This window comes from Balaenoptera acutorostrata, chromosome 11 (genome assembly GCF_949987535.1).
Source record: "Balaenoptera acutorostrata chromosome 11, mBalAcu1.1, whole genome shotgun sequence".
Classification (NCBI taxonomy): domain Eukaryota; kingdom Metazoa; phylum Chordata; class Mammalia; order Artiodactyla; family Balaenopteridae; genus Balaenoptera; species Balaenoptera acutorostrata.
This window is the reverse complement of record NC_080074.1, coordinates 7,769,331-7,783,784: the sequence shown is the minus strand read 5'-3', so window position 1 is coordinate 7,783,784 and position 14,454 is coordinate 7,769,331. Positions and strand designations below refer to the sequence as shown.

Below are 14,454 nucleotides of genomic sequence, written 5' to 3'. Positions count from 1 at the left end.
TCCCTGCTCCCAGCATCGTGGGCACCTACCACATTCCTAGGCCTGGGTTGGGTGCTTTGAGGCACTATCTTGTTTGAACTTCACAGGGGGATGTTGTTACCCCCTTGTACAGATGGGGAAACCAAAGGTTAGAGAAACTTCATTCAGCAAATATTTATTAAATGTCTATTTTGTGTCAGCCCTGCCTCCAGACTTCACAATCTGCTTGGAAAGACAAACGTTACACGGATAAAAATAGGAGAATGACGGATTGTGGTAAGTGATGTGGCGAGAAGATTGGGGATCTGGGAGAGAACGTTTATGTTGGAGGGGTCAGGGAAGACCTCTTTGTGGGTGGCATTTAAGCTGAGACCAGAGGATGAATGGATGTGACTTGCCCCCAAGGCTCCCACACAAGTTGGGCACAGAGTCAAGTCCTCAGGCAGCTACTTTTTTTTTTTTTAAAGATTTTTTATTTATTTATGGCTGCGTCAGGTCTTAGTTGAAGCACGCAGGATCTTCATTGAGGCATGTGGGCTCTTCGTTGTGGTGTGCGGGGTCCTCTCTAGTTGTGGCGCACGGGTTCCAGAGCGCATGGTCTCTGTAGTTTGCGGCATGTGGGCTCTAGTTGAGGCGCGCGAGCTCAGTAGTTGTGGCACGTGGGCTTAGTTGCCCTGCAGCATGTGGGATCTCAGTTCCCCTCAGAGATCAAACCCATGTCCCCTGCATTGTAAGGCAGATTCTTTACCACTGGACCGCCAGGGAAGTCCCCTCAGGCAGCTTCTGACCTCCATCCATACACCTCAGTTTCCCAGGCAGATGTGGCCAGACCAGCTGGCCAAAAATGAATGGGCACAGGAAAGCAGTTACGAGAGGACCCAGGATGCATGGAACCCTGATACCTCAGCCTCCTGTTACTGAGGTTGGGAATAAGATGCCAAGAAGCCTGGGGAGGCAGATGTAACTCAAACAGAACCTTTGTCCCAGGGGTTAAATCTTTAGGCAAAGGCCTTGTGCAGGCCCTGCCCCACCCCTGAGCCACCTTGTGGTCTCCAGGGGCTGCTACATGGTTAGCTGACCCTAGCCCTGGGCACAGTTGATTGGTCAAAGAGTGAACATGTGACCCAACTGGGCCTATGAGGCCCTTCTCTGAGATTTGTGAACTTGAGGTTTCTCTCCGGAGATGAACTGTTGTAACCCACTGTGTTTTCTGCTCTGCATACAAATGCTCTCACTCACAGCAGAGATATGTGCGGCCACGGGAAGCACAGGGGCTGTGGGCTTGGACAATGTCAAAGCTGGGAGATCGGGCTTCCCTGGTGGCGCAGTGGTTGAGAGTCTGCCTGCCGATGCAGGAGACACGGGTTCGAGCCCTGGTCTGGGAGGATCCCACATGCCGCAGAGCAACTGGGCCCGTGAGCCACAATTGCTGAGCCTGCGCGTCTGGAGCCTGTGCTCCGCAACGGGAGAGGCCGCGACAGTGAGAGGTCTGCGCACCGCGATGAAGAGTGGCCCCCGCTCGCCGCAACTGGGGGGAGCCCTGGCACACAAACGAAGACCCAACACAGCCAAAAATAAATAAATTAATTAATTTAAAAAAAAAAAAAAGAAAAGAATAGCTTTATAAAAAAAAAAAAAAAAAAAAGCTGGGAGATCTCTGCTGAGCATGTGGCAGGTAAGAGTGCAGGCTTGGAATTAGTCCTGGGATCAGATCTGCCTCCATCACCAATTTGGGGTGTGATCTTGGGCGAGTCACTTCCCCTGTCTGGGTTTCTGGTTTTTTATCTATAGAATGGGCACCAGCCTCACAGGCATCTGGCACAGGGTGGGTGCTCCCCACATGGCAGCTGCTGTTGTGGCAATGCTGCAGAGGGTAGTGAGCTGCACAGAGATGAGCCCTTGAGGCCTGGCAGCTGCCAGCCATGGCAAGGGGTACGGGGGTGTCCACCGGATGGTGTGGGATGCAGCCAGGGTTGGAGCAGCTCTGTGGCCCCAGGCAAGTGGCTCCACCTCCCTGAGCTATTTCCCTCTCTGTACAGCAAGGACGTGCTACACAGATAACGTGCGAGTGCCTGCCACAGTGCAGCTCCTCTGACACAGTGCTCCCTCCCACCCGCCTCCCTGGAGGACAAATCTCCAAAGCTGGACACATGCCCCCTTCCTTGACTGTACCCAACTACCACACAGCCCCATACACCCCCCGCGGCTGTGCCACACTGGCCCAGCTGGCAGCTCCTGACGTCAGCACCTAATCCGGGAAAGCTGCCAGCCAGAGATAGGGCTGAGCAGCAGAGGAAATCAGAGACAGGTTTGAAGGTGGGTGCCCCCAGCCCCCAGCCAGCGCTCCCTGCGCTCTCATCAGCTTCTCACTTCAGCAAACCCTCCCAACCAAGCAGGCTGATGCCTGGACCCCGTGGAGCGGGAGCCTTTTATTGTGAGCAGGAGCAGGGGCTGCACGGCGCTCAGCCTCCATCAGCTCCCAGGCTGCAGGTGTCCCCAAGCTAGGCAGGGGGCATCCACTCCCGCCTAGATTCCAGGCTGACTCCAAGTCCCTGTGGGGCAGGGGGCTAGGGATCGTGGGGAGCGGAAGGGGCTGGAAGTCAGCAGGGCCAGGTCACTCAGGGCTGTAGAGCATGGCTGTTTTCCTGGGGTCTGAGTCCAGAACTGCTTTGACCCAGGTCTGTGGCAAGGCTGGGCCATGCCCCCGACCCCAGGCCTCTGAGAAGCTGCTAGACCAAGCTCAAATCGCCCTAAGAGCCTACCCTAGAGGCTTGCCAAGGCTGCAGGGGCGTGACTAGAGCAAGTGGAGGTGCCAAAAGCTGGGGCCGGAGTCCTGAGCCAGGAGCCAGTGCCCAACCCACCAGACTTGCTGGGCTTCTCCTTGCTCTGGGCCTCAATTTCCCCATCTGCCCAAGAACCCTGGACTTGTGGATCTCAGTACTGAGGTTCAGACTCGGGAACACCTCAGGCATGGGCAAGCCCAGCCTTCCCTTCAGTCTCTTCTCTGCCTCACAAACTCCTCCTAGTCATCCCTCTAGGCCCCAGTCAGCTGTCACCTCCACCAGGAAGGCTTCACCAACACTGTTGGGAACGAGCTGCTCCTCCTGCATGGTCCCACACCTTCTTCTACCTTCTAGACCCTGGCTGCCTCCAGGGTCTACAGGCCCCCCAGCCAGGCCCCCTCCCTCCCTCACACTTGAGGTGAAGATCCAATGAGTTAAAACTTGTGAAATGCTTAGAATAGTGCCTGACATGGAGCAAGCAGCCGTAGATATCAGCTATACTCTTATCACCACCTGTATTTTACAGGTGAGGAAGCTGAGGCTCAGAAAAAAGGAATGACTTTTTTTTTTTTTTTTTTTTGCCACACTGCACAGCATGTGGGATCCTAGTTCCCCAACCAGGGATTGAACCCGAGCCCCCTGCATTGGAAGCATGGAGTCTTAACCACTGGACCACCAGGGGAGTCCCAGGAATGACTTGTTCTAATCCCACATCTTGTCAGTGGTTGAGCCAGGATTTGGACGCAGGCAGCCCAACTCCAGGGCCCTCCCTCTCAGCCTTCCTGCCTGTTACTAGGGATGAAGTGTCCTGCCCCCAGTAACCCAGTCCCTTCCCAAGGGCACTCATCCCATCCCCACTTGCCTGGGAAAAGACATTGCCCCTGAGATTCTCTCTCCCGTGTCATCAGTCCCTCCCTCTCCACAAGATCATTCCATCAGCCCAAAACATGCTCTAAAATCTTCCATCCTAAAAATGAAATAACCTGAGCCCCCATTGCCCTCCGGCTACCACCATTCTTCTGCTCCCTTTACCGTGAAACTCCACAGGAGTGAGGCCTACACTCACAGCCCCCCTCAGACTTCCACCTTCCACTGAAGCCACCTTCTCAAGGTCACACTGATGACCACCTTGGTGTTGCCACATCAACCTGGGTCGATCTCAAGCTCATCTTTCTCTGCTTCTGAGCAGCGTTTGGCCCAGTTGCTCACTCCTGCCTTCTTGAAACCCTCTCTCCCCGGCTCCAGATTCACCTCCCTCCATGGCTGCTCCTCCTGTCTCCCCGAACTCTAAATGTCAGAGGACCCAGGGTCAGCAGGTGCCCTGCTCCCCGGGTCATTCGCTCTGTTCAAGGCCTGGAGTGCCATCCATGCCCCGGCAACTCCCACAGGTGTCTACAGCCCCATCCTCTCCCCTGGGCTCCAGACTCATGCCTCCACCTGCTTCCTTGCCAGCTCCACCTTGACCTGCCCAAAGGCTCCTGGTCTCCCCATAGCTACTCCTCCTCAGTTTTCCCTTCAAAGTGAAGGGCCCCACCATTCCTCAGGTGCTCAGAATAAAGCCTTGGGATCATCCTTGATCACCTGCTTTATCTCACAGCCCCATCCAATCCGTCCACAATTCCTGTCAGTTCTAGAGTCCAGCCATTTCCTCCCACCCCCAAGGCCACCCCGTGGTGTCCGAGCCACCATATGTCCTGCCTGGGTTATGGCAGCCTCCTCCTGATTTCCTGTTTTCACCCTGCAGTCTGTCCTCCTCACAGCTGCCTCAATTTCCCTCAATTTCCCTCATATCCCGTGGCTCCCAACACACTCAGAAACAAATCCAAACTTGTCACCGCAGCCTAAAAAGCCCTTTGAGACCTGTCTACCTGGTCCACTTCCCCTCCCTCTCCAGCCCTGGCACTTTGACCCTTTTGCTCCACCTGGGTCGCGCCCAACTCCTTCCCATCTCAGAGCCTTTGCACTTGCCGTTCCATCTGTCTGGAGTGCTGTCCCCCAGATCTTCTCAGCCCAGCCCCATTCTCAGTGCCTGGCCTGCCTGGTGCTTGGCACTGCCTGCCAAACCCACAAGGACAGGATGACAGGAGCAGGGCTGGTGTGGCAGGAGCGCCACTGTCACCACCAGGTGGCGCTGCAGACACATCCCTGGGCGGTGACCTCTGGTCCAGCCTCCAGATTTGTCTTCTCAGCAAAGCCTCGCGGGGCCTCCCGTGCCAGGCGGTGCTGTGAGGCACCAGCTGCCTCGGCCCCTCCCCGCCTGCCCTCCAGCGGCTGCTGGCAGACACTGTCTAGAGGTATCCAAGGAGCCTGGAAGAAGGGAAGGCTGGCTGCCTCCCAGGGCCTGTACTTCTAGGCTCTTTCTGGGGAGGGAGTAGACGTGTAAGCCTGAGAGGGACGTGTGGGGAGAACGGGGTCTCAGCCAGAGCAAGGTGTCTGGAATGAGGAGTTCTGGGGAGGCCTTGGACTCAGAGTCTGTCCATCACGCCTGGGTTTGCATCCCACCTCCTTCTGTCCTCTGTACGTCAGCCCTTGCCCAGCCTCCCCGAGCAGCGGTGAGGAGTCAAGGCTCAAGTCATTTTCAAATGGATTTTTCCAACAGAACCTCGTTTTTCAGCCACAGTCTTCTCCAGAAGGCCAGCATATGACACTGATAAAAGGGGTGTTGATCAACATAAGTTTCCAAGCTCAGGGTGCTGACAGGTCCTTAGTCTAAAGTCACTTGAGAGGGTAAGTTTGTGACAACCGTGATGGACACACCCTACCCAGGGTGTTGGTGAGGGCCGTGGTCCCACTGGGAGCTGCCCCAGCACTCCGTTTATTTCTGCAGCTGGTCTGAGCTGCACAGCATCAAGAAAGCCTTGAGGCCCGCAGGCAAAAAGCTGTTTTTAAAAATAAATTCAAGAGTGGGTGTATGTATACGTATGACTGATTCACTTTGCTGTACAGCAAGAAACTAACACAATATTGTAAAGCAACTATACTCCAATAAAAATTAATTTTAAAAAATGAATTCAAATCAAGACTTGGTGACAACCCAAGGCCCAGTCACGGATTCCAGGTGTCTACAGTGCCTGTCTGATGACCCCCAGCCCTGGCTGTGGGACCCTGGCAAGTCCTTTGCCCTCTCTGGACTTCAGGAGGCACAGGAGGCCACGGTCTACCTACAGGGGCCCATCTGTTTACCTTGGCAGGTCTGGATTTGGTGATCAGAGACATTTGGCCAATGGCCTGGCTCCGCATGGCCCTCAGAAGCCTGGTGGATGCAGTCAGGTAAGCAGAGCATGTGTGAAGACAACCTTCAAGGAGGGGCCTGGGGGTGTGGGCTGTGGGAGACAGGGTAGGCAGGGTGGGGTGGGGTGGGGAGGGGGCAAGGAGCTGACCAAGCCCTGAGAGTTTAAAACTAAACCCTGCCTGGGGCTTCCCTGCTGGCACAGTGGTTAAGAATTTGCCTGCCAATGCAGGGGACACGAGTTCGAGCCCTGGTCCAGGAAAATCCCACGTGCCACGGAGCAACTAAGCCTGTGCACCACAACTACTGAGCCCGCGTGCCACACTACTGAAGCCCGCGCTCCTAAAGCCCGTGCTCCGCAACAAGAGAAGCCACTGCAATGAGAAGCCTGCACACCACAACGAAGAGTAGCCCCCACTCGCCGCAACTAGAGAAAGCCCGCACACAGCAGTGAAGACCCAACGCAGCCAAAAATAAAATAAATAATAAAATACGAATAAATAAATAAACCCTGCCTGAGTGCTGTCAGCTACAGCCAGCCATGGCTCCCAGGGCCTGGTGACATCATCAGGGCACAGGATGTCCCTGGCAGTGACTGGATGTGGCAGAGGGGACATGGTAGGACAGAGGGGGTCCTCATCTGCACTTTCTGCATCTGGGAGTTGTTTGTGTTTGGGGAGAGCCAGCCTGGGTTGTCACCATCCAGAGGGGCTGCTAGGGGTCCCTCCTCCCCCAACACTTGGGAGCATTTCATTTTGCATCTGAGAAAAATGAGGCCCAGAGAGACTGGGACTTGCCTGAGGCCCCTACTTTGAGAGATCTGACAGCTCCAGAACTGGAAGCCAGCAGTGCTGGCTCTCAAGTAGTGATTCTTGAAGTCTGGTGGGCATGGGGAGGGGGACCATTTGGGGAGAAGGCTCACTTGGACAAGGGCAGGGGGGAGGCACCAACTGAGCAAGTGCCTAGGTCTGTGCTCAACATTGTTCAGAACAAGCAAGCTCCTCCTGCCTATCCATTTCCTCTGCTCCTCACTCTGATCCCAAGGAGGGACTGGCAGGGATTAGTGCTGCCCCCATTTTATAAATTTATTTATTTATTTTTGGCTGCGTTGGTCTTCGTTGATGTTTGCGGGCTTTCTCTAGTTGAGGCGAGTAGGGGCTACTCTTCGTTGTGGTGTGCGGGCTTCTCATTTCTCATTGCGATGGCTTCTCTTGTTGCAGAGCACAGGCTCTAGACACACGGGCTTCAGTAGTTGTGGCACGTGGGCTCAGCAGTTGTGGCTCGCGGGCTCTAGAGCACAGGCTCAGTAGTTGTGGCACACAGGCTCAGTTGCTCCACAGCATGTGGGATCTTCCCCAACCAGGGTTCGAACCCGTGCCCCCTGCATTGGCAGGCCAATTCTCAACCACTGTGCCACCAGGGAAGTGCCCCCATTTTATAGATGAGGAAACTGAGACCCAGGAGCACAAAAATCACCTACTCCAGGCCTCACAGCACATCACACTCAGCTGGGATGGGGTCCAGTCTCCCCTGGCAGTCTCCAGCTTGAGCTTCTAGAGCCAGAGTGGGTGTAGGGGGCTGCCATGGGGATACAGGGAAGGGGTGGGAGGGAGGCCCTGCCGCCTCTGCTGTGGCGGTGTCCTGTGTTTAGCTTCCCTCCCATTCCTCCTCTTCCTCATCCCTCCTCCATGGGCTCCAAGCCCCCATGCACTCAGGACCAAGTCTGGCCTCCTCGCCTGGCCAAGGCTCGCCCTGCACATCCAGCTTCATCTCTCACCATGTTCCTGACACGCAGCCTCACCAAACTGCTCATAGATTCCTACAGAGATTGCTATTTCAGGCCTCTGAGCACTTGAACAAGATGTTCCTGCTGCCTGGAATGCCCCCTCCTGTATCCTATCTTCCTGGGGAATTCCTATTCATCCTTCGCAATTCCGCTCTGAGCCTTCATTGCTCCATCGAATCACAGTTATGATTGTGATTGTAATTGCTCTCTGTTTGCTGCCCGCCTCTCTTCCTGGAATGGCAACTCTTGGGGGCAGCAACAGTATGGTACTCCGCTCTCCAAGCCCAGTGTCTAGCTAGGCGCTTGGATGAAGGGATTAAACTGAGCCTTGTAAGGCGGGGCCAAGGCCCACTTCGCAGGAGAACGGTGGGGTCTGTCCCTTAGTTGGCGTTAAAGGGCTTTACTGGTGGGGGTGGGGTGTTGCTCAGAGTCCACAATTCATTCTCCGGCCAAGTCTCCCAGGCTACCCTCCCCACAGGCCGTCAATCGCTCTGCCCTAACCTCTCTCCCCTGCGGGGTCTCTCCATCCTGCTCCATCAAATCAAAGCAGGGGCAGTCCCAATCTGCCACCCTCCTGCTGTTTGCTTTCTCCCTCTCCCAAAAGCAACCACAGCACAGACCGCTCTCAAATCTTAGAAAGGCTCAGCATTCTCCTAGGGAGCCTGTTGCAAATGCAGAGTCACAGGCCTCATTCCCGGGAGGCCCACTCAGAGGGACCTGGCGCGGAATCCTGGAATCAGCATTGTTAAGCAGCCTCCCAGTGGCCCCGATGATCCTACTTTAGGAGCTTCCTGGGATGCAACACGGAGGCCCAAGATAATGCCCTGACGAGGGGCAGGGAGGGAGAGCCAGTGCCGTCAAGGTGGGACTCGGGGCTGGGGACGACCTCCGGTGGCAGTTGCCAGGCCTTAGGCACAGGGCTTTCTCAGTCTACCGGCCAAAGGTGGGCCCAGCGGCGAGCGGCATTTGCCGCACCAGGTGTGCCTGCGGGCCTCAGCGCCGGGCCTGCTGCCGCCTCCCTTCTGTGCTGGGGAGACAGACGCGGATATAAATAACAGCGAGGCCGGGCCGGATGAAGTAAGTGCGAGCAGGGAGGCAGGAACGGCCGCCGGGGAGCGGGAGAGGCAGAGGCGCTCCAGCGGGAACGGGGCGGCGCGCGGCTGACGCGGGCCGGGAGCTCCCTCGGGTCCCGGGTGACCTTCGGGCGGGGGGTGGGGGTGCGGCCTCCAGGCCTCAAGGCGGGTCCGCGGCGCTGCTGAGCTCCCAGCCAGGCCCGAGCCGGAGGTGTGACAAGGCCTGGCTAGGGGCTGGGGAGGAGGCTGCGGGGCGCCGAGGCCGGGCACTGGGGAGCCAGCGAGTGGCTCTGAGCAGGGGACTCCCCCCGGTGAGCGGCCTCGGCCACTCCGCACGCCCAGCCCGCGACTCGGCGAGTTCGCCGCGCCCGCTCTGGGCCTCGGTCTCTCCAGCTGTAGGCCCGCCGGGTTCCCCAGCACTCTCGGGCAAGAGCGGGGAAGGGAGCGCGGAGGGGGCTGCCCTAGTGTGGAGAAGAAGGAACAGCCTGGCCCTTCCCGGAAGAGGGCGCCCCCAGCGCCTCCCTTCCCCTTACCCGGGGCCGGCGCTGACGCCCGCCCAGCCCCACCTCGCCCCGCCCCGCGCCCGTTACGTAATCCCTCCCCCTCCCTCCCCCTCCTCTCCCCCTCCCCTTCGTGCGCCGCTGTGATGTGGGGCTGGGAAAGGAGAGGCCAGGGCCGCCTCCCTCGGGCGCTGCCTTGCCTGGCCCGGCATCCTCCCCTTCTGCTTAGTGCCCGAGGGGAAACTGAGGCAGCTGTCCAGCAGGGCACAGCGAGTGGGGGTGCACGCGGGGATGGGGGTAACCGCCCTTGCTAGGATCCTTGGGCCCCCAGGGGAGCCCAGACTGCGGTGAGAGCCCCAGCTCCGGCTGGGGTCATGACTTCCTCCTCTGAACAAAAGTTCCCTCCCTGACCCTGACGTTGGGGGCTCTGGAGGTCCCCTGCTGAGGAGTCTTCCGCAGCTGCTTTTCCCATCTCACTGTGTGTGGGCCACCAGTATCTTGAATTCTAAAGTCAGGCAGTGAAACCAGTGGTGACTGGTACCTTCGCCTACCCTCTGGGTGACCTTGGGTAAACTGCCTCTCTGAATCTCACTGTCCCCACCTATAAAATGGGGCTGCTCGCAGGCCCTCCTTCTAAGATCTTAGGGAAGAACCCCGCATTTCAGCACCTGCTGAGTACTTAGCAAGGTAACTGTGAACTGTCCTTATCCTCCACTCACCCCTCCCAGGGCCTGGCAAAGTGCAGGACCTGGGCCTGGCCCTGGGCTGGTAGGCGGTGCCCCACTGGGCCAGTCAGCTCCCAGTGGACCTTGGCTTTTGCCCAGGGAGCACGTGGTCCAGGTCTGCCCTGTGGCCTGGCCGGCAGCTGCAGGTGAGGCTGTTCCTGAAGGGCCCGCTGGTGCAGCACAGCAGGCCCTGCCCGGCTGCCCTCGCACAAGACCCCTGGGAGCACCTGGGGATCCCCTGCAGTGCCACCCATGGTCTCACTCTCTGAGGTAGCCCACCCAACACGTTTTGAGCACCTTCTAAGAACAGGCTTCGGGATGAAGGAGGTATCTGCCCAGACCTCTGTGCTGCTCAGACACAATGGGAGCCTCAGTCTCTTCATCTGCAAAATGGGGATAATCGCACCTCCCTTCCTCCCCTCTTGCTTGGCCTCTGCCAGGATGAGATGAAATGCCTGTAACCCTGCTCACCTTCATCGGGCCTGGAGTGTGAGTCCAGAGCTACATGTTCATTTTACCTTCAAACAGCAACTTGAGGTGAGAATTGGTGTCCTTTTACAGTTGAGGAAACCAAGAGGTGGAGTAACTCCTCCAGGTAGGGTGATCAAAAGTCCTGGTTTGCCCAGGGACAAACACACTTTCAGTGGGAAAGCTGGGAGTCACCAGGCCACACAGCTCGCTAGTGACAGTGTCTGAGTCCAAAGTGGCAGTCCGACTCCAGAGGCCACGTGCAGCAACACCAGACTGTATTTCCCTCCATTGGTATTTGCTGAATGTACGAATGCATCTCTTCCTGCACCTCCCTCCAACCCTTGCTGACTACCGTGGCTCGTATATCAGGATCTAGGAGAGTCCTATGGGAAGCAACTGAGGTCTCTGGGTTCTGCTGCTGAGTTCCTAGCACCCCCTTGGCCCCTCCCTGGTTCAGCTCTGCCACAAGGAACCCCCCAGGGTCCACCCATCAGGCCCTAATCCTTTTGCCCACAGGGGAGGCTGGGTTCCTACTGGGGGAGCCACTGCCCCCTGATATCAGCTGTGTCACTTTGGAGCTCAGTTCCCTCACCTATAAAATGAGGGTGATAAAGCTGCTTTCCGGTTGCTGCTGGAGATTCAAGGCAATGTAAGTAAAGCTCCTGGCACCCAGGAGGCCCTCAACATATGAACGTTGTTATTGTTGCTATAATGTGGTAATTATAGCAAACTATTCCATCAAGGGCTTCCTCTGTGAGGGTAACTATCCTAAATGCTTTCCAAGCATTGAAGCCCGAAGAAGTAGACACCATTTTTCAGGTGGAGTTCTGTGTCTCAGGGAGGTTGTGACCTGCCTAAGGCCACAACAGCGAGCAGCAGGACTGCCATTTGCAGGGTTCTGTACTCTTGGAGAACTTAGCTCAAGTTACGGCAGCTGCTGGTGATATGGGGCAACTAGGGCACAGGGTAGGGAGGGATTGCTGAGGTCCCCACAGGGCGCCAGGCCCCCTGCCTGCCTCCCGGACAAACTGGTCCTCTGCTTGCCCAAGGTGGCAGGACAGGTTGTAAGAACCAGCCCTTTGCTCAGGCCCAGCCGCTCCCCCCGGCCGCCCCCCCCTGCCATTCGGCCGGCTCCCCGAACCCTCTGCCAGTCACCGTTCCCTGTCTGCCAGCCAAGCTCTGGAGCAGTCCAGGACATTGTGTCCAGAGAGAGGGCCAAGTGGGCCCCTCGCCCATGGCCGATGACCTCCTGCCCCGCCCCTCTGGGCCTCAGGCCAACCTGGCCTGTCCCCGGGCCTGGCACGCCTCCTCTCCTCCTGCCTCTCTGCATGCCCTGCTGAGGACGGGTGCTCGCTGCTCCAAACCTTCCTCTCCCCAGAAGGCGACCCTGAGTCCTGAGGGACAGGCTCCCTGGGGTGCCTTTCAGAGGAAGGCAGCTGGGCTCTTGAGAAGCCTATTTTCCTGCCCCTGGCATTTTTGCTCTCCCGTCCCCAAATCCAGCCAGACCAGGTGGGAGGCCCCCTTGGGCAGAGAACCGACTGCGGGGCCCCGTGCCGACGCCGAGACGTGAGAGGGCACAGCCTTGTCTCCCCCGACCCCTGCTCCCCATGGCTGAGGAAGCTGAGCTGCAGAGCAGTTTGTGCAAAGCCCCACAGCAGCTGAGAGTTAAGAGTTCACCATGGGGAGCAGGAAGGGGGCCGCCCCAGGGAGTGAGGGGCGCAGAGACGGGAGGAACTGCACCTGCTCGGAGGCGCCCTCCTCACCACCCCTTCTGCCGCGTTCTCACCATGTGGCGCCCTTTTGTTTCCCTGAGGGTATTTTTCTCATTTGTTTATGAGGTTTACTATTTATCTTGCCCACTAGAACATGAAGCTGGTGAGGGAAGGGACTTTGTCTTGTCCAACAGCTTTATCGAGGAATAATTGATAAACTATAAGCTGCACATACTTAAAGATTATAATTTGATAAGTTTTGACAGATACCGTGAAACCATCACCACAATCAAGATAATGAATATATCCATCACCCCCCAAAATTCCCTTGTTCCCCACTTTAATCCTTCCCTCCAGTCCCTTCCCCTCCTCCTCTCCTGTCCCCAAGTAACCATTAATCTGTTTTCTCTTGCTACATGATTAGTTTACATTTTCTAGAATTTTCTATAAATGGATTGAAACAGTATGTGTGGTTTTTTTGTGTGTTTTTTTTTGCTAGGGCTTTCATTCAGCATTAATATTTTGAGCTTCATTCATGTATCAGTAGTTCATTTCTTTGTTTTTTTGTGTCTTTATTTTATTTATTTTATTTTTATTTTTTATTTTTTTGTCCGTGCCACGCAGCATGTGGGATCTTAGTGCCCTCACCAGGGATCCAACCCCAGGCCCCCTGCAGTGGAAGCGCAGAGTCTTAACCACTGGACCGCCAGGGAAGTCCCAGTAGTTCATTTCTTTTTATCGCTAAGTAGTATTCCATGGTGTGGGTGTACTGGAGTTTGTTCAGCCATTCACCCCATGAACGACATTGCGTTGTTTACAGTTTCGGGCTAACACACAAAGCTGCTATGAACATTTATGTACTAGTCTTTGTATGGGCAGTTATTCCCTTTTCTTATGGGTGAATAGGAATGGGATGGCTGGATCACATTGTAGGTAGATGTTTAACTTTTTTAAAAATTAAATGTCCATTTTAAAATTTTATTATTTATTTATTTATTTTTGACTGCATCGGGTCTTAGTTGTGGCACGCAGGATCTTCGTTGAGGCATGCGGGATCTTTCGTTGCGGTGCTCGGGCTTCTCTCTAGTTGTGGCGTGCGGGTTTTCTCTTCTCTAGTTGTGGCATGCAGGCTCCAGGGCGTGTGGGCTCTGTAGTTTTGTGGCACGTGGGCTCTAGTTGAAGTGTGAGCTCAGTAGTTGTGACACTCGGGCTTGGTTGCCCTGCGGCGTGTGGGATCTTAGTTCCCTGACCAGGGATTGAACCTGTGTCCCCTGCATTGTAAGGCAGTTTTTTACCACTGCGCCACCAGGGAAGCCCCAGAAGTTTAACTTTTAAAGAAGCTTCTAAATTATTTGCAAAGTGGTTGTACCATTTTACATTCCCACCAGCAGTGTATAAAAGTTACTAATTCGGGCTTCCCTGGTGGCGCAGTGGTTGGGAATCTGCCTGCTAATGCAGGGGACACGGGTTCGAGCCCTGGTCTGGGAAGATCCCACATGCCGCGGAGCAGCTGGGCCCGTGAGCCACAATCGCTGAGCCTGCGCGTCTGGAGCCTGTGCCCCGCGACGGGAGGGGCCGCGATAGAGAAAGGCCCGCGCACCGCGATGAAGAGCGGTCCCCGCACCGCGATGAAGAGTGGCCCCCGCTTGCCGCAACTGGAGAAAGCCCTCGCACGAACCGAAGACCCAACACAGCCAAAAATAAATAAATAAATAAATAAATAAGAAAATCCTTTAAAAAAAAAAAAAAAAAAAAGTTACTAATTCCTCCACATCTTCGGTAACACATGGTATGGCCTGTCTTTTTAATTTTAGCTATTTTTAAAATCATTTATTTTTTTCCCCAAATGTTCAATTTGATTTAACTTTAAAAAAAAAATCTGTTTATTTATTTATTTGGCTGCGGCAGGTCTTAGTTGCGGCATATGGACTCTTAGTTGCGGCATGCAGGCAGGATCTAGTTCCCTGACCAGGGATTGAAACCAGGCCCCCTGCATTGGGAGTGCGGAATCTTACCCACCGGACCACCAAGGAAGTCCCTTAATTTTAGCTATTTTAATAGGTGTGCTCATTGTGGCTTTAGTTTGCATTTTCCTAATGACTAATGATGTTGAACATCTTTTTATGTGCTTATTTGCCATCGATATATCTTCTTTTGATATACTCAAATCTTTTCCCAATTTTGTACTGGGTTGTT

The 14,454-nt window shown here is 55.5% G+C and overlaps 1 protein-coding gene across 4 annotated transcripts in view; it reads left to right on the top strand.

The window, feature by feature from the left end:
* Nucleotides 1-14,454, top strand: part of TEF (TEF transcription factor, PAR bZIP family member) — a 45,816-nt gene that overhangs the window by 25,375 nt on the left and 5,987 nt on the right. For 3 of the 4 annotated variants that reach the window (XM_007189110.2, XM_057556253.1, XM_007189112.3), the window contains exons 4-5: nt 180-255; nt 5,954-6,032. In XM_007189110.2, the coding sequence (XP_007189172.1) occupies nt 180-255; nt 5,954-6,032 (155 nt within the window). Of the gene's footprint in view, nt 1-179; nt 256-5,953; nt 6,033-6,223; nt 6,478-14,454 lie in introns of those variants that run through there. The other variant, XM_057556254.1, reaches the window with a different exon arrangement.